Genomic DNA, 18,146 nt, shown 5'->3' with positions numbered 1-18,146 from the left:
AAGAGAGAATTATATGGTTACAAACCTAGAACAGTCAAGTTAGCGAAACACTCCACACTCCCAGCATCGTTTCTGAGTTGGCAGGTGTATTTGCCTGCCGTGGTTGCATCAGCCTTAAAGACTTTAAGAGCGACCTGGTTGTTCTCAAAGGTGATTTTCCTGTTGTCACCGTCTCTGAGAATGTGATCCTTGTCTTGAACCCAGGACACAGTAATGGGTTCAGAGCCTTTAATAGTGGCCACAAGGGTCACCTCCTCTCCCAGTATGACTGTCATGTTTGACAGTCTCTTCACAAACGACGGTGGCTCTGAAGAGAGGAGAAAAACAGCGCAAAAGGGAAAGTCAGCAAGGTGACAGTAATCTAATACTTATGATTTTCATTTGAGACCATCGCAATTTCTACTGACCTCTGAGTTTAACCGAAGTCTGGCAGGTGTCACTTCCTACACTGTTTGACACTTTGCACTCGTATTCGCCGGCATCCGAGGTCTCTATCCCAATGACATGCAGCGTAGCTGAGCTGCCCTCGCTCACCATCTTATACTTCCTGCTCTCCATCAGAGGTTTCCTGTCTTTGAACCAGGTGATCTGGAACGGAGCTGTACCACTCATCTCACAGTACAGACTCACGTCCTTACCCTTCAGCCCTTCAATGGGCTGAGGTACTTTGACAAAAGACGGCGGGTCTACAAAAAGATCAGGAGACCGTTATAAAGGAATACACGGGAAAAGAATCCATGACGAAATCTTAAAGCTGAAACCCGTAACATTTTCTGAGTCGTCACGCTCCGCAGTGGAACAAGGCCACAGCTAAGGTGATGGAGATGTTAAGGAAGTCTGTTGGAACTACAGGTGAGGTGGTAGATGTTTGAGGAAGGTGAGTTTGCTGGAACAAAAGATGGCTGAGAATGTTTGTTCAACTAACAGCGTAATTTTTGTGGTAATTTAATTTACGATAAGATGGCATAGTAATTATGACAAGTTTACGCAATTACAGCCAATGAAAGCTAAATTTGCTGTGGGAGGTTGTGGGAACTGCAGCTATGATGGCTGAGTTTCCAGAGAGTGGACTTGTGAGTGTTCGATGGATGTAAGATGATGGATACATCTAACACGTCAAATGTGGAAGGTTGTAGCTAAAATGTGGGGTTGTTGCAGGAATTTGTTGGAGCTACAGGTAAATAGCAGAGTCATGGAAGTGCCACTGACATGAGCTGAGATGGCAGTTGTTGTGGCAACCTGTTGGCACTACAGCAAAGGCTGTTGAGTTGTAAATGTTGGATGAAACAGCTAAGATGGCATCATTGATGTGGAACTGGTTGGAACTACAAAAAGACTGGATTTTTATTTAAGTATTTTTGAAATTCAGTCCTTAGGGTGGACTTTTGAATGCTTGATGGAACTACAGCTAACATGGCAGAATTGTGGCAGGGCATGGAGATGGCAGAATTGTTGACTAACTAGTGACTAATGGAACTAAAGTAAAGGCTGCTGAGTTGTAAATCCTTGTTGTAACTTCTGCTAAGTTGACATCATTGACGTGGAACTGGTTGGAACTACAATTAAGACTGGATTTTTACTGAAATGAATGAAGCTTTTTGGAGTTACAGTCAATATTTGATGGAGCTACAGGTAAGATGGCAGAGTCATGGAAGTGTTACTGAGATGAGCTGAGATGGCAAAGTTGTTGTAATAGCTTGTACAGCAAAGGCTGCTGAGTTGTAAATGTCTGTTGAAACTACAGCTAAGATGGCATCATTGAACTGGTTGCAACTACAATTAAGAGTGGATTTTTAATTCATTTAAATGGAGTATTTTGGAGTTACAGTCCATATAATGGACTTCGAATATGTGATGGAAGGATTTCATGGTTAAGTGTTGCAGATGATTGTGTATAAAGTAGGTTTTCATTTGCAATGCCCAAAAATTGTGGCAGCCCAACAAGCTGAACATTCTCGGAAAAAAGGAGGGTCTCGAATCGAGGGAACGCTGAACATTAACGTGAACATCTGACAATACTCCACCATATCAGACCATTAAAAATGTTTGGTATTCCAGCTTTAAGCAATACAACAAAACTTTGACTAAAACCACCAAAACACACTGAACAGCCAGTGCATCCGAAAGTCAGACCATGAATAACAAATGATAATTAGGAAGTCAGTGAGAGGCTGACCTTTAATGGTAAGTGTGGTGCTGCAGCTGACACTGCCAGCGTCATTCTGAGCTTCACAGGTGTAAACTCCATCATCATCAAAGCTGGTAGAAAGCAGTTCCAGGACTGCTACCGAGTCAACAAATGATGTCTTGTTGTTGCCCCCATCCGTGACCTTGGTGTCATGTTTGTACCAGGTCACTTTCAGAGGGGCTGTGCCACTGACTTTGCACTCCAGTCGGAGCGACTCACCCTGCTTCATAAACTTAGTGGCAGGGAGTTTCAGCACAAACTCAGGTGGTTCTGGAAAGCCAAAATACAAACATGTTAGCTGCCGAAAGTGTGTGGGGACATGTAAGATAGATGCTTATGACACTCAGGAGGTGAGCACATGAGATGAGCTGAGGAGATGAGCTGACAATGATGGGTTAGCAGCAGAGGCAGAATGGATATGGAAATGCAGGGTTAGAAGCACTAAAAAAACCAACTCAAATACTAACAATCAAAGTGCTGCGAAGCTGGTTAAATGAGACAGAGAATCACTAGTTTTAGCCAGTAATGTGACATGGATACAGCCACGCAAGAGTTGATTTAAAAGATGTAAATCCAACCTTTGACCGTCAAGTCTGCACTACAGCGTACAGAGCCAGCATCATTGCTGACTTGGCAAGAGTAAGTTCCACTCTGGGTGACACCCACTGAAAAGAGCTCTAAGAAGCAAGATAGCCCATCCAGCCCGGTGAAACAAGTGGGCCCAGTCATGAGTTCTGTGTCCTCCTTGAACCATTTGACGATGAAGGGAGGCGTTCCCTTAAATGTGCCTTTGAAGCGTACAGTAGCATTGGGCAGAGCTGCTTGAGCCTCAGGCAGTGTAACAAAGCTGGGAGGTTCTGAAGAGAACAAGACGGACCAGGTTAAAGAGGTACTCCCCTTCAGTTTAGGGTTACATCACCAATCGTGTTGGAGATCTCTGTCTAACCTTTAACCATGAGGGATCCACTGCATTCACAACTTCCTGCTGCATTGGTCAGTTTGCAAGAGAACGATCCTGCATCAGTTGTCTCCAGCTGTTCGATTTCAACGGACACAGTGTTGTCCTGCTGAATGAGTTTGTGTTTTACACCACTGGAGATTTTGGTCCCGTCTTTCTGCCATTCCACAGAGATGGGGAGGGAACCAGATATTTTGCAACATATCTGAACAAAGGAACCCAATATCTCTTGCATGTCTCCCAGTGGTTTGATGAAGCTTGGGGCAATCACTTGTTCTGTTACCAAAAGAATAACAAGGAAGCAGTAAGACTTTGTTCAACATGTCACATGTACCACAGAAGCTATGTTTTTTACACCAACCTAGCACGACCACTTTGACCTTGCAGGTACAGGCACTGATGTGGTTTGCCACCTCAAAGACATACTCTCCTTCGTCCTGTTTCTGAGCAGACTGAATCTTGAGGCTGCTGATGTTGTTCTCAAACATCAGCTTGTGCTGCCTGATGGACTGAAGCTCCCTGCCATCTTTCATCCATTTCACTTTAAGCTCAGGGGAGCCTGTTACCTTACAGTCCAGACTGACTGGATCTCCAACCGTAACCTTTATCACCTCAGGTTTCTCTGTGATCTGAGGAGGCTCTAAAATGCAAAACAAAGTCAAGAATTCACAAATCTTCCAACCAAGTTAGGATCACGCCAAGATTTGGTAGATGATTAGTTAAGCATGGGTATACCTTGCACTGTGAGGATGGCAAAGCACTTATCCTTCCCAGCCTCGTTAACCACCTGGCATGTGTATTTCCCGCTGTGTGATGCCTCACAGGCAGGAATCCTGAGAGTGGCCACATTATTCTCAAAGGATCTCTCAATCTTTGGATCCTCCAAAATCCAGTTCTCATCTTTTTGCCATTGTACAGAGAGAGTGGGAGAACCCACCACAATACACTGAAACTCTGCCATTTTACCCAGAACAGTGGCAGTGTTCTCAATCCTCTTGCTAAATGTTGGTGGTTCTGTTCAAGACAACCAATGAAATGTTAAAGTAAATTGCCAGTTATTAGCTCAAAAGATAAAAATTTGGATTTGTAATTCTGATTAAACCAACCTTTGAGGTTTAGCGAAGTCTTACAAGTACAGCTTCCCACCTCGTTAGCAACAGTACACTGGTATTCACCGACATCAACAGCATCACATTTGTGCACCTCTAGACTCACAGTGCCATTCATCTGTGAGAAACCATGTTTAGCACTGGGTTTGATCTCCTTTCCATCTTTGTGCCATGTTATCTCAAATGGACCAGTCCCAGCAACCTGACAGTCAAAGCACACACTGGAGCCCTTCACAACATCAGCTGGAGCCAGCTCTCTTATAAATGATGGCGGCTCTGAGATGAGAAAAAAAAAACTGTCACCTTTTTCTCAGGGGTTAACCCTTTTCTAAAACTTTTATGCCACAATGAGCACCGTGTCATCTGACAAGACTAACCTTTGACCTTGAGCTCCATGCTGCAGCTTTCACTACCGGCCTCATTACGAGCCTCGCAGTAGTAAAGCCCGCTGTCTTTGGTCTCGGCTCCACAGACTTCCAGAGTGGCCACAGAGTTAACGAAAGCCATCCTGTATTTATCGCTTGGGCTGATCTCAGAGCCTTCCCTGAACCAGTAGATGTCTATCTCAGGTGTGCCAGTCACCTGGCACTCAAACACTTTATTCTGACCAGGGCGGACCACAGACATGCGGGCTGGGGTCCTTGTGAACTTAGGGGGCTCTAAGAAACAAAACAATAGATGTAACCATCAGACAGACAGGCCAAGTCAACAAAATGTGTGTTTCCATCCAACTGTTGCTCAAATTTTGAACCAGTCAGTGCGCTTCCATCAATTTGAGTTTCATATAAAGAATGATAACCTTTGACAAAGAGTGTTGCTTGGCATGAAGTGGAGCCAACGTCATTCTGTATTTCACAGACAAAGTCTCCAGAATCTGAGGTTTTGGCAAAGAAGAGGATCAGTGAGCTTGAGGTGTTGTCTTTGATCACAGAGCAGTCGGCACTGGATAAAATCTCTTTGTTGTTTTTAAACCATTTGGTGGTCAGTGCCGGCGTGCCAGAGTACAGTATATTAAACTGGACCTTTGAGCCTGGCAAAACATTCATGGATTCAGGCTTTTCAAGTATGCACGGTGGTTCTGGAAAAGAAAAATTAATTAATGCTTGTAAAAACTACACATATGGAAAAATCGTTTTGGTTGTGCAGCTATATAATCAGAAGTGTACCAACTAATAAATACTATAAAAACAAATCGTGTTCAAACCTTTAACAAACAAGATCCCAGAACACTGGACAGTTCCTGCTTTGTTTTTGGCGATGCAAGTGTAGCTGCCACTATCTTTACTATCCAGATTAGAGATTTCCAGAAAAGCAACATTCTCAAAGAATGTGCATTTGTGTTTCTCATCAGTCTGGATCTCTTTCTCATCTTTGTACCACTGTATGGTTATCGGCAGGGAGCCAGATACAAGACACTCCAGGTGAGCAAACGATCCTTTGATACCTTCCGTCTGCTTCAGTTTTCTTGTAAAAGATGGTGGAATTATTTGATCTAACATACATAGAAGAAAGAGGAAGTGAGAACAATGTCCAAAGTAAAATGTAATTAAACAACATTCATTTTAAATTCCAGGATACACGTTAAGAACTAACCAAGAACGGTGAGTGTGGCGTCGCAAGAACTTTGGCCAACATCATTTGAAATCTCAAAGGTATATTCACCACCGTCGCTTTTGTCAGTTTTCATAATCTTGAGCACAGAGCTGGTGTCTGTGCTATGTACTTTATATCTCTGGCCTGAAGTCAGCTCCTTGCCAGCCTTTTGCCATCTGGCCTTCAGCGGTTTTGTGCCTGAGAACCTGGCCTCCAAAGTGGCTGGATCCCCCTGAGTCACACTGATAGACTTGGCCTCCTCTGTGACCTTAGCTGGCTCTGGGACGTCAAACAAAACAAAAGTAAGCAAAGAAAATTAAACCTGATTTTCTAAACAACTAACAGGCCAAGAACTGAAGTCAATAAAAGATTAAAGATGCATTTGGTCCTCTGTTTGAGTTGAGGTGGTCATGGTACCAATGGAAAAAATCCCTGCAGAACATGAATAAACAAGGCCAAACAATACCCATCGTTTGTTCTTTCTCACAACCTTGATACATCACTACATGTAGTGTGTTTTATGACACACATTAAAGGTAGATGGAGGGAATTAACAGCTGTCAGTCAAATATTTCAGTGAAATGTTACAATGCAAAAACTCTGAGAACTCACAGACTCCACAACTGTGAATATTCAGAAAACAAATTGATAAGGATTGCCTGAAAGCCCCAAATTAGAATTCAGTTTCAAATGCCAGCTCTTGACTTGTCATCTTGACTAACCTTTGACTGTCAACACAGCAGAGCACGTCTGGCTTCCAGCCTGATTGTGAGCCTGGCAAGAGTATTTGCCACCATGTTTGCTCTGTAAGTTGGAGATGTGCAGCAGAGCAGTCCTGTTCTCATATGTAATCTGAATGTGTTCAGCCTCTTTGAGCTCGTGGTTGTCTTTCATCCAGGACACAGTCATGGGCTCTGAGCCCTTCAGAATGCACTGCAGAGAAACCTCACTGGCCACCAAGGAACTGACATTCCCCAGCTTTTCCACGAATGATGGCGGTTCTACAAGGAAAAATCTTATATGAATATTACTGTTGTCACTACAAACTATTAGCCTCGCAAAGTCAGACTTCACCTTCAAGCTCAGTCACTCAAGAGAGCTTGGGTGAGTGTTCAGATGGTGAATGGTTGTTTTTCTACACTCCTTTTCCAAAGGAACTACTTCTATTGAGCATGAAGGGTACTGCTTTCCATCAGATACATACAAAATACAGTATACTGCAAGTCTGTCTGTCCAAAAAAAGGGATTCCCCACCTTTGCAAAGCAAAGTGGGAACTGTGCACTAGCTTTGCGAGGCTAACCAAATATAGATATGGAGCACATCTGAAACGTAGGTTTTTGAAATGTCAGGAGAAAAGGTGATTGTAAAGACACGTCCATCACATCCAACCAACCTTTTAGTGTTACTTGACAATCAGACGCGGCCCTCCCGACTTCATTCTCTACAGTACACTGGTACAAACCAACATCTCCTGCCTCTACTGCCAACACCTGCAGAGCTATCAGGTCATCTTTCACAGTGATCCTGTGTCTCTTGTCATTCCTAATCAGCTTTGTGTTTTTGTAGAAAGACACATTGAAAGGGGCGGAACCAGAGACTTGACCCTCCAGCATCATCTCAGAACCTTTCACCACATCTTTGGTCTCCAAGCTACGCACAAACAATGGAGGCTCTAGAAGAAAAACAACAGATGTGTCAGCGCATTACACCAGACTACAAGTATGACGTATGATGATACAAAGTCAAAAAAGTCAAAATCAAAGACTCCACTGGAGTTTTAGGAAGTTGAAGATTCTATTTCTGAATGACTTTCAACTCTAATGACATCCTCAGTGTTTACCCTATAGAGAGCCCACGACCCATTTTAGGCACTTTTAGGTCTTACCAGGTGTTCTCAGGTATGTCCTAAGGCCCCAGGGGGCATGGTGTCTTGACAGGATAAATGCTGATGATTTGTCATTTGAACTTAAGAAAGCCTTCAATGTTACAGTGGATCTTCATTCATTGAAAATGTGAGGAAAATAAATGACTGAAAACTGAAGATATTGTTCCAAATTAAACCAACCTTTGACTGTAACTGTACTGCTGCAGCGGTCACTGCCAGCCTCGCTGGATGCCACACAGACATAATCCCCACTATCCTTTACTGTACAGTTGACTATTTCCAAAGATGCCACTAAGTCAGTCAAGGCCATTGTGTATTTAGGACTGGAACTGATCTCCATTTCATCCTTGAACCATTTAAAACTGATGACGGGGCTGCCTGTCACTTTGCACTCTAGCCTGGTGGAGTCACCACTGGTGGCGAGCTTGGCTGCCTCCAGCTTTCTCACAAACACAGGAGGTTCTGAGAGAAGAGGTTAACATTCATTATCAGTCAGAAGGCATTTGGTAAGTATCAAAAGAGATATTGATGTCATTCAAGAATGTCAAGACATTTTCATGCAGCTGCGGACACTGAAGAAAGGCACCTTTCACAAAGAGCACTGCGGTGCAATCCACCTTCCCAGCATCATTGGATACTTGGCATGTGTATTTAGCAGAGTCACTGGGTTTTACAGAGTGAAGCTCCAAAGAACTCGAAGAGGCATCTTTCTTTATGAAACATGTTCCTCCAGTTACGATCTCTTTGTCCTCTCTGAACCACTTAACAGCTAAAGGAGCTGTTCCAGTGAATGCTGCTCTGAAGGAAACAGTGCTTCCTGGTATAACATCCTGGTTGTCTGGTTTCACTGTGAACACTGGGGGCTCTGGAAGCCATAAACAAAAAGTTTGCATTTCATGTTAGCATGAAATCATGAGGTGAATGTATACAACAAACAGAAGCACAACATAAGCCAAGCCGCCACAACCTTTGACATAGAGGGTGCCGCTGGTTTCTTTAAAGCCCGCTGAATTGGTGGCTCTGCATTTGTAAACCCCAGAGTCGGCCTTCTCCAGATGAATAATTTGCAGTGTTGCAGAGGTGTCTTTGAATTCAGGCTGGAATTTGGATCCAGGTTCAATTTCCTGATCATCTTTGAACCAGGCTATGGTCATGGGCTGGGACCCTGACACCTTACAATCCATGGAGACATCATTACCGATGTTACCATCAACTCTTTTCAGGGACTTGGTGAAAGTTGGAGGCATTATCCGATCTGGTTGTTGAAGAAAAAACATCTAATGCATTAACACAATTTCAGCTTTTTTTAAAAAAAGAATCACTCAATAAAAATCCAAAAGCCAACGCTACTGCGCACACTTTCCTTTACAATTAAGAGTACTGCGATGTTTCAGTTGGGATGAATGAATGAAAATGTGTGAATGCAATGTGTCGAAGTTTGTTTCCTTCCAATAAACATAATCAACAACTACAGATGTTGGATGTAAGAAGCTGTTAGTAACTAAGACTTGTCATATTTTCATCATTTATAAAGCAGCTACATTGTTATAGAAGCAGAAACTAGGAGCTAACCTAAGACAGTGACTGAGCATGTGCACTGATCTTTCCCAACTTTATTCGACACCTCCATCTTGTACTCTGAGGTGTCTCCTTTTTCTGCAGTAAGAATCTTCATGGTGGCAGTATTGTCCTTCAGAGTCATCTTGTATTTACGGCCACTGATCATCTCCTTCCCGTCTTTAAACCACTTCACTTTGAGGTCTGGGCTTCCAGAAATAGTGCACTCCAATGTGGCTGATTCTCCTGCAGTCACACTAATTGACTCTGCAGGTTCTACAATTCTGGCAGGTTCTGGGATACAGAGAGAGTCTCATTAGTAGTCAAGATATAAGAGTTTAGACACAAGAACCTATAGAAGTTGAAATAAAATAAGTGATGTCATCTGACCTTGCACAGTCAAGGTAGCTTCACATTTTTGTTGGCCAGCCTCATTCTCAGCTTGGCATGAATATTTGCCACCATGGCTGATGGCTACCGTTGTTATCAACAAGCAAGCAACATTGTTTTCAAACACCATCTTGATATTTGGATCATCGTCTCTCAGTATTTCGGAGTCTTTCATCCATTTAACAGTGATGGGAGCCGAGCCCTTTATGGTTCCCTGTAGCTTCACTGTATTTCCCAATACTGCTGTAGCACTCTCAACCCTCTTTGCGAAAGTTGGTGGCTCTACAAAAACACATTAGGAGTTAAAAACTGATCTCAAAGCACTAAATTATACCTCAATAATGCGATTTCATTACAGTTTACTAACCTTTAAGTTTAGCAATGGCCTTAGTGGTGACTTTCCCCACATCATTGGATATGACACACTGATAATCCCCAACATCTGCACTTTCAAAGGTCTGGATCTCCAGCCTTGACAAGGAATCTTGGGAGATTATTTTATATTTCTGATCACTGGTAATGGCTTTCTTATTTTTTAACCAGCTGATTTCAAAAGGAGCTGTTCCTGTGATCTCACACTCCAGCTGAGCTGCTACTCCCTTCACTGCCTCTAGTGTCTGCAGTTCTTTTCTAATGGATGGCGGCTCTGGATGTCAAAAGGGTAAAGAAAGCATGTGCAGTTAATACCAACAGCTGTATTACTTGAACAGTGAGCGTAAGGTAAATTCAACATTTAACAAACCTTTAACAGCTACAAGAGTGTTGCAGCTCTCGCTGCCAGCATTGTTTGAAACCTCACAGGTGTAACTCCCACTGTCGGCGACCAGAAGGTTCATAATCTCCAAAGTGGCAACTCCATTTTTGAAAGCGATTTTATATTTTTCTCCATCGCTAAGATCTCTCTCATTCCAGAACCAGTGAATGTGAAGTTCAGGTGATCCTTTAACGGTGCACTGTAGGCGTGCAGCTATACCTTGTTTCCATGTAATCTTAGGTTCCATTTTCTTTACAAAGGCAGGGGGCTCTGAAAGGGGGTTTAGTTCAAAAACACCAGGATTTTTAAATGTTGTCAAAAGAAAGACAGAAAAAAAACAAAATAACCAAGACAGAAAAGATCAAAAAAGAAATGCAGAAGAAGACCACAATAGCAGTGCATAGTGTTAGCGTCAGCTTGCAGTTGGCTGAAAACAATTGTCAGCAATAATTCACTAGCTCATTTCTAGAGATATATGTTTCCATCAAAGCTAATGGAAAGATCATCTTTAAGATCTTACCTTGAACTGTTACCACAGCCTCACAGGATGAGCTCCCAGCCTCATTTGTGGCTGTGCAAACATATTTCCCTGAGTCCTTTAATTTGGACTTAGGTATCTCAACAGCAGCCACCTTGTCCTCAAAGGACAGTTTACACTCCATGCTCTGGTGGACTTTTTTGCCATCCCTGGTCCAGGTGATGGTCACACCAGTATCCTCATCCACCTGGCACTCCAGCCTCAGCGGGTCATTGACAGCGGCTGACGCCGGCTCAATGGTCTTAACAAAGCTGGGCTTGTTGATAACTTTGAGCTCTGTGGTAAAGGTTGCAGTGCCGACACTGTTGGAGGCCTTGCACAGGTACACTCCCTGGTCAGTCAGCTCAAGGGTTTTAATGAGAAGGGAATACTTGTTCTTTTCACATTTCATGACATAGTTCCCTTCGGAGGAGATGGCTATGTTGTCCTTATGCCAGACAACATCCATGGGTGAAGATCCAGTGAGTGAGCACTGGAACACAGCTTGTTTTCCCACATATAAAGTCATTGGGTCTGGTTTTGATACAAATACCGGTGGGTACATTTCTATGGAGAGCAGGTAGAACATATGACAAAAATAAATTTTAAGAAGAGGTAAAATATACCAACATGAAAAATAAACTAGCCTGTGCAATCTCAACTTGATCCATGTAGATTTAAACATGAGAAAATTTGATCCTCAGCATCACTGTGTCTTGCCAAACATGACACATGATCCAGTGTCTAAGCAAATCATCACTTCCACACGGCACCATAATTCAGGGTAAAACACAATGCAAATATGTATATAATTCTCTCTCTCTCAAACACACACATATGTAAAGCAATTTACATATGTATGTGTAATACATATATTAACACAATTTAAAAAAGGTCCCACTGAGGTCTTACCAGTGACAATGAGTGAGGCAGTGCAGCTGTCAGTACCATGCTGGTTTGAAGCCTTGCAGGTGTATTCATTGCTGTCCGCTTTGACTGGGTTCAGGAGCTCCAGGGATGAGCTGGTCTGGCGGCTGAGGATCCTATACTTCTCGCTCTGTTTGATCTCAATGCCAGACTTGTACCATCTGAAGGTCACACTCGGAGCATCCTCAATTTCACATTCAAACTTGGCGTGGCTGCCGACATTTATCTCCAGAGGTGTGATTTTCTGCCTAAACACAGGTGGCACTGAGGCACACACAGACAAATTAAAAAATAAACGTTAGGACTGGAATCTAAGAAACTGTTGTAAAAAACTGAAAGATCAGGAACAGGAATGGTGGCATGTGCAACAATAGTGGAAGTCAATTCAGGAGTGACTGTAAAGAAGAAGAATAGCAAGAACATTAGCCCCATGGTTTCACAAAAAACTGCCCAAAAGAAGATGCTGTCTTTGAACATGATTCTCATGGGGCTAGGGTTCCAGGTAAAAGAAGGAGAAACAGCTTATGAAAGATGAAGTAATGTCAAGTTGATTCCCTGAAAGCATGCAGAGACACTGGAGATGTGGAGAGAATGGACCTAAAGGAATGTGACAAACCATTGGTGTAAAACACAGACACCTGTTACCACTGACATGCCAAAACGGCCATGGAAAGGCTATGAAAGTTCATCAAAGGGTCATAAAAACCATTATGGCAGGATGCTTGTTGGCTACAGAGCCTGAGGCTAAACTTGCATGACTGTGACGTTAAGGTCTTTAGGCGATTACTGATGAACCAATGGTGTGGAACAAACAAGACATGGTGAGTTAGTACCAACCAGTGCCCTGATAAAGTTGCTCATGCCGAGCTATGAAATGAACATAGAGGCCATAGTGACAAATGCATAATTTCATGTGAGGACAAAGGTCGTGAATGAACCGATTTATGTGAATGATTAGTCGTTTTCATAGAAAATGGGTGAATGAATGAATGATACATTGATTTTCCCTATGATCAAACCTCTTGAGACCACAGTGAGCGTTGAAGATGTTGTAGTCCTGCCGGCTTCATTCTCAGCCTCACAAACATATTCTCCTTGATGTCTCTCCTTGACAACTTTGTTGATAACCAATGTGTATGTGTCGTGGTCTTTGGAACACTTGAACTCTTTTCCAGATTTCACCAATTGCCCATTGAAAAACCAGTTTACCTTTGTGACATACTTAATGGTGGTGCTAAAGGTTACTTTACTATCTTCTTCAATGGATAAATCAGTGAGGGAGGTGACTATTACAGGGCACTCTCTCTGTTCTGGCCTGGATAGTGTGATTTCCTCTTTGAAAATCTCCTCCCTGTGCTCTTTGTGGATGCTTATGTCCACCACCTGTTCAGTGGGGATGGTGGTGGGAGGTAAGGCAGTGGTAACAATAGCTGCCCCTACATCCTTCTCTCTGCTTTCCACCGTCACTGATCTCACCTCCTGCCTTGACACCTGGACTGACTGCTCAAAAGCCATGTGAGCCTCAGTGGAAATTGTAATCTGGGATGTCATGGTCTTTTCCATCTTTGCGGCCTTGGCTTCCTGCACCACAACCTGTTGCTCAGCTGCAGCACATTCAACTGCCATCTCAGACTCGGTCCTGAGTGCAGCAGCCTGAGATTTAATAGCAGTGAAATCCATTGCACTCTCTGCCACACTCACTGTCTCTACCATGGATGACAGCATTTGCTTTGAACGTGCTGAGGTGACCTGTGCCCTCTGAGGTTTGTCTAGCTGCGTAGTGCCAGGCTGCTCTGAAGTAAGAACGTGAGCTTCCTGGTACACTAAAGAGTGGAAAGCTGCCTGAAGTTCAGTTCTGAAGTCAGCTGTCTGAGGATATTGACCCTCAAAAGCCAGAGTGATCTCCATGGGAGCACCTGCTGTTGTGATCAGGTATGTAAACATAGCCCACTTGGGCTCTCTATGAACCTTCACTTCCTGTACTTCTACAGCCTGTAACCTTCCTACAATGTCAGCCAGTAACACCGGCTGGTCACTGGCCAACGCAGACTGAAGAGCGTCTCTGAGCTGACACCGTATATTCAGACTGAATGGTTTAGGAATCTGAACCACAAAAGTCATCTCTCTGGGAAGAACTGTGTTATCTTTTGATTCTGATGCCATAAGGGACAGTTTTGGCTGTGTGGTGGCGATGACTTTGGTGGACTCAGACTTGGTAATCTCCTGAGAGAGCTCAGCTTTCAGGACTCGCTTCTCATCCATCAGTATCGACTGCCTGACTGACTGGCCCTCCTGGATTTGAACAGCAAAGTCCTGTTCTGCTGCCTCTAAAAGGACACTACTCTCAGTGGAGATCTCCTTTTCCTCTATCTGGACTGGCTCAGTAGGAACTTTTGGCTCTACAGCTGTCTGGCAAGTGAATTTATCCACGGCTGTAAGATTCTCAGTGTGACCCTCCTCTAAGGCCTGACTGTCTGCCACAATGGTGACATGCATCACATTCAAGTTATCCTCCTTCTGCACCAAAGCTCGCTGCTGCTTGACATCAGTAGTAACTGGTGTCTCCTTTGGCAGCTGCATAGGTTGGTAGGAGAGCTGGAGGATGTTTTGAGGCCTGGGCTCAGTTCGAACCTGAGACTGAATGCCAGTCACAGACAAATCCAACTCTGTGTGATAATCTGCTGTGAGCTCCCTTATCTCTTCCAAGATTGCTGCATGACTCTTTGTCTTTTCTTGTTTCTGTGCTGCCACCTGTTGGTCAGGCTTCTCAATTATCAGAATACCCTCTTTGGGTAGTGCCTCTGCAGGTTGGGTTGACTGGAGATGCAGCAGAGTAGGGTCCTCTTTCTGGGGCTGAATAGTCAGGGTACTAGCCTTGGCCTCAAACTGTGATGTGTCCTCACAAACTACTGTCCTCTGCTCATCCTGGCTAACTGTGTGCAACAGACTGGGACTCTTCCTGGTTTCTGCCAGCTCTGGTGCTGGTTTCTCACAGGTGAATCTCCTCTCAGATGGAAGGAGGTCCTGGTCGGTGATAACCTGCAGGTGCAATAACTGCTCTGCTTCTATCTGTGACTGAATGGACATAGCACTGTCAAGACTTGGCAACTGCTGAGTGGGCTCAGCCTGCAGCATTTGCTTTTCTTCAGTTGTTAGAGCTGCCTTCATCATTCTATCTTTAGAGAGATGGGCTGTCTCCTCAGTGGGCCTTTGCATGGAAAACTTTGTCTCCTTGGAAAGAGTCTGTTTTGACTCGCTGACTGAGGCCAAGACTGGTCGGTGCTGTTCTTTCCCAACAGAAGACTTCACAGCAGAATCTACTGTTGCTAATTCAGTTGTATGGCCCTCTGCAAGCACCTGCTTCTCTGCAGACTGGGCTGAGTATAAAATCTTAACACCTTCCTTAACCTTGTAACCCATCTCCTCCTGTGGTTTGGGGATATCCTGAAACTGCTCTTTTAAGATGGACAGTTGCGACTCAACTTGATGCCCACTGACAAGATGTTTAGGTTCCGAAGTGGGCCTGACAGTGGCAGACTTCCTGTCAGCCAGGGGCTCTGTGCTAACCGTAGAAAGTGGGGTGAGCTCCTCAGCAACAGCTGACATCACCTTTGACCTCTTTTCTCTAGCTGCCTGAAGCTCAATGACCTCAGGGCTTTGAATGCGATCACAGTGCTGCTCTGTCAGGTCCTGCCTCTCTTCGACAGACGATGTAAATGCTGCCATGTGAAGCTGTTTCACAGGTACGGCTGAAACCTGAGATGGGTGGGTAGGAACCACAGACACCCTCTCCTCGATCTCATGAGATTGGAGCACTGCTGTCTGGTGGGTCAGCTGCTCACGATGAATAGTGGCAGCAGAGATGTCTAGTTCTCTAAGGGAACCCACTTGCTCACTGGGAATTATCTGCCTGTCTTCAGTGCCAATGGTGTAAACCATCTGATCTGACCTAGCCCTGTCCTGACCTGGGAGGGTGACCTGGTACAAGCGGGACTCTGTTGCTTGTTCTGTCATTGAAACCTTATAGCCTTTCTTCTGAACCACTGTCAGCTGTTCCTGTTTCTGAGAAACAGAGAGTGATTCTCTGAACACAACAAGTTCAGCACTACAAGACGCCTCCCCAAACTGGTTGGACACCTTACATGTGTACAGGCCACTGTCTTCTTGTTTGATGCTCTTAATATTAATGAAGCCAGATCCATCTGGGTTGGCTATAATGATGCAGTTTCTACTGGGCTGGATCTGGAAAGCCCCCTTGAACCACTTCACATCAGGGACTGGATCACCACTAGCTTTGTAATTAAAAGAAACCTCTCCTCCTTCGGAGCACCTCACAGGTTGGATCTGAACTGTGAAAGCAGGAGGTTGACCTGTGACCTTAAACATCTTTTCAACCCATTTCTCTGCCTGGCTCACATCTGTCTTTTTTACTTCGAGGTATGTAGTGCATGTTGTCTGCCCAAATCTGTTGGTGGCAATGCAAGAGTACTCGCCCTCATACTCAGATGTGACCTGGGTGATTACTAATGTGTACTCCTCCTTCTCCTCAATCAGCTTGTATATAGAGGAGCTCTTTATCATTTTTCCATTGTGAGACCACTGAACTGTCGGCTTTGGAAAGCCAGACACTTTGACAGTAAATGTGGCCGTCTCCCCAGTGGTTACAGCTGCTGGGGAGAGTTGGCTGAGGAAAACTGGCTTTTCTTTTTTCTTCTCTAAAGTGGAAGAGTAACGTTTGGACTCTGGCTTGAGTTCAAGTGTTTTTGTTTTCTGTGGTAAATGGACACCAGTGTAGTAGGTTTCCTCTTGTTCTTCCACAGTGGTGATGGTGGTGCAACAATGCTCTGTCAGGAAATATTGAGCAAGACTGGTAACAATATCCACAACACAAAAACTATGATATGAACAAAGAATTCATGAAAGCAAATAATAGGGCTGTCCTTGACGACAGAAATTCGTCATAGGATTTTTTCCCAATAAATCGATAAGCTGACTAAATAAAGCACTAACACTAACTAACTGTTCCTCTACAGGCAAAAGAATGTGTGTGAATATTGATTTAGATGTTTAATTTTACATTTTAGTTACTAAAGTTGACTAAAAGATTGAGAGTACAATCCTAAAATGTGAGAAAAATCAAAACTTAATATAAACTGTTTTGTTTTTGTTTTTTTTTTCCAGTGGCTCAGTTAAAGGAAGCACCCATATTTGCTAAAAATCAAGAGGATGACCCAAACATGTGTCAAAACAAAACCAAAAATAAAGTCATAATAAAAAGTCAATTCCCCCAAATGCACAAGTGATTCTTTGACTTTTCTTCAGCTGAAGAAATTCTTCGGCTTGCTTTTAAGTTTCCAAAATTAACCATTTATCTAGCTTTATTATTATTAAAGCTAAATGCACAGATAACCATTTGAATCTCATGCATAAGCAATAATTAGCTTACAGACATCAAGATAGTTTAACATTGCATGCTTTTCATTTTAATTTGGAAGATGAAAAATTACCAAAAACTCTCTTTTTCTCCCCCAGAACGAAGCTCAGGCGAAGGTCACTATTTGGTGGTAAAATCAGGTAATGTATTGGCACAAATATCAAAAAATATACACAAAACAGTTTTTGACACTTGTACTTTGCCTGTAAAAGTGGACTGACAAATTGACACCAGCTAAGCAATATGCACTCATGCCAATTGTTTAAAAAACAAAGACAAAAAAAAAAAAAAAAAATGCAGACGACGATTTTACATCATCAAATATTTTATTATATAAACTCTCAGTCAAACCAACATGACGTCTGTACAAATAAACCATAAATACCTATCTCAACGACAGATGTAATTTACTTAATGTACTGGTACATGCTGCTCATACACTTCTAAAATTACATGTATTTACAAAACATAAGCTTATATTTAAATTTTAAAAAAGTTTCACAGTATTATCCATTTTTAAAGTTTGTTATCAATCACCTTAATCAAATGAATTATCAGTTCTCTTTAAAATCCTAACACTCATTCCCACGCTGTAAAAACCTTCAAAAAATTTCTACAAGATTGCTAAATCACACAAGCAACAATTTTCCACTTATCAATGATTATCAATAATTATTATTAATTACTGCTTTGGCATTCATTTTCTATTATTCAAACACTGCAGTGACTGATTTGAAACCAAGTTTTGTAGTTTTACATAAAACACACATTACTGAAACATTTTTGGTTGATTTTTCATTAATTTCTCTAGTAAAATACTGAAGATATGGAGG

General features: G+C 43.0%; 2 protein-coding genes across 2 annotated transcripts in view; both read right to left on the bottom strand.

Moving 5' to 3' along the window:
- Positions 1-18,146, bottom strand: part of ttn.2 (titin, tandem duplicate 2) — a 201,172-nt gene that overhangs the window by 140,509 nt on the left and 42,517 nt on the right. Inside the window, exons 38-60 of the mRNA XM_070976040.1 lie at positions 11,865-12,143; positions 10,956-11,519; positions 10,424-10,705; positions 10,049-10,327; positions 9,682-9,963; positions 9,307-9,585; positions 8,702-8,989; positions 8,321-8,599; positions 7,915-8,196; positions 7,243-7,521; positions 6,571-6,849; positions 5,849-6,127; positions 5,460-5,747; positions 5,055-5,333; positions 4,633-4,914; positions 4,253-4,531; positions 3,882-4,160; positions 3,508-3,786; positions 3,135-3,422; positions 2,767-3,045; positions 2,177-2,458; positions 408-686; positions 26-307 (exon numbers count right to left, since the gene is read on the bottom strand). Of these exons, the coding sequence (XP_070832141.1) occupies positions 26-307; positions 408-686; positions 2,177-2,458; positions 2,767-3,045; positions 3,135-3,422; positions 3,508-3,786; positions 3,882-4,160; positions 4,253-4,531; positions 4,633-4,914; positions 5,055-5,333; positions 5,460-5,747; positions 5,849-6,127; positions 6,571-6,849; positions 7,243-7,521; positions 7,915-8,196; positions 8,321-8,599; positions 8,702-8,989; positions 9,307-9,585; positions 9,682-9,963; positions 10,049-10,327; positions 10,424-10,705; positions 10,956-11,519; positions 11,865-12,143 (6,747 nt within the window). The remainder of the gene's footprint in view (positions 1-25; positions 308-407; positions 687-2,176; positions 2,459-2,766; positions 3,046-3,134; positions 3,423-3,507; positions 3,787-3,881; positions 4,161-4,252; positions 4,532-4,632; positions 4,915-5,054; positions 5,334-5,459; positions 5,748-5,848; positions 6,128-6,570; positions 6,850-7,242; positions 7,522-7,914; positions 8,197-8,320; positions 8,600-8,701; positions 8,990-9,306; positions 9,586-9,681; positions 9,964-10,048; positions 10,328-10,423; positions 10,706-10,955; positions 11,520-11,864; positions 12,144-18,146) is intronic.
- Positions 12,402-17,085, bottom strand: LOC139340592 (myosin light chain kinase, smooth muscle-like). Its single transcript, XM_070976502.1, has 4 exons — positions 17,082-17,085; positions 15,900-16,723; positions 13,089-15,818; positions 12,402-12,434 (listed from the first exon to the last, which is right to left on the bottom strand). The coding sequence occupies exons 1-4, from the start codon at positions 17,083-17,085 to the stop codon at positions 12,402-12,404; spliced, it is 3,591 nt and encodes a 1,196-aa protein (XP_070832603.1).

The sequence above is a fragment of the Chaetodon trifascialis genome, chromosome 12, assembly GCF_039877785.1.
Source record: "Chaetodon trifascialis isolate fChaTrf1 chromosome 12, fChaTrf1.hap1, whole genome shotgun sequence".
Lineage (NCBI taxonomy): Eukaryota > Metazoa > Chordata > Actinopteri > Chaetodontiformes > Chaetodontidae > Chaetodon > Chaetodon trifascialis.
Note: the sequence above shows the minus strand (reverse complement) of the source record. Positions and strands in the feature narration are given on the sequence as shown.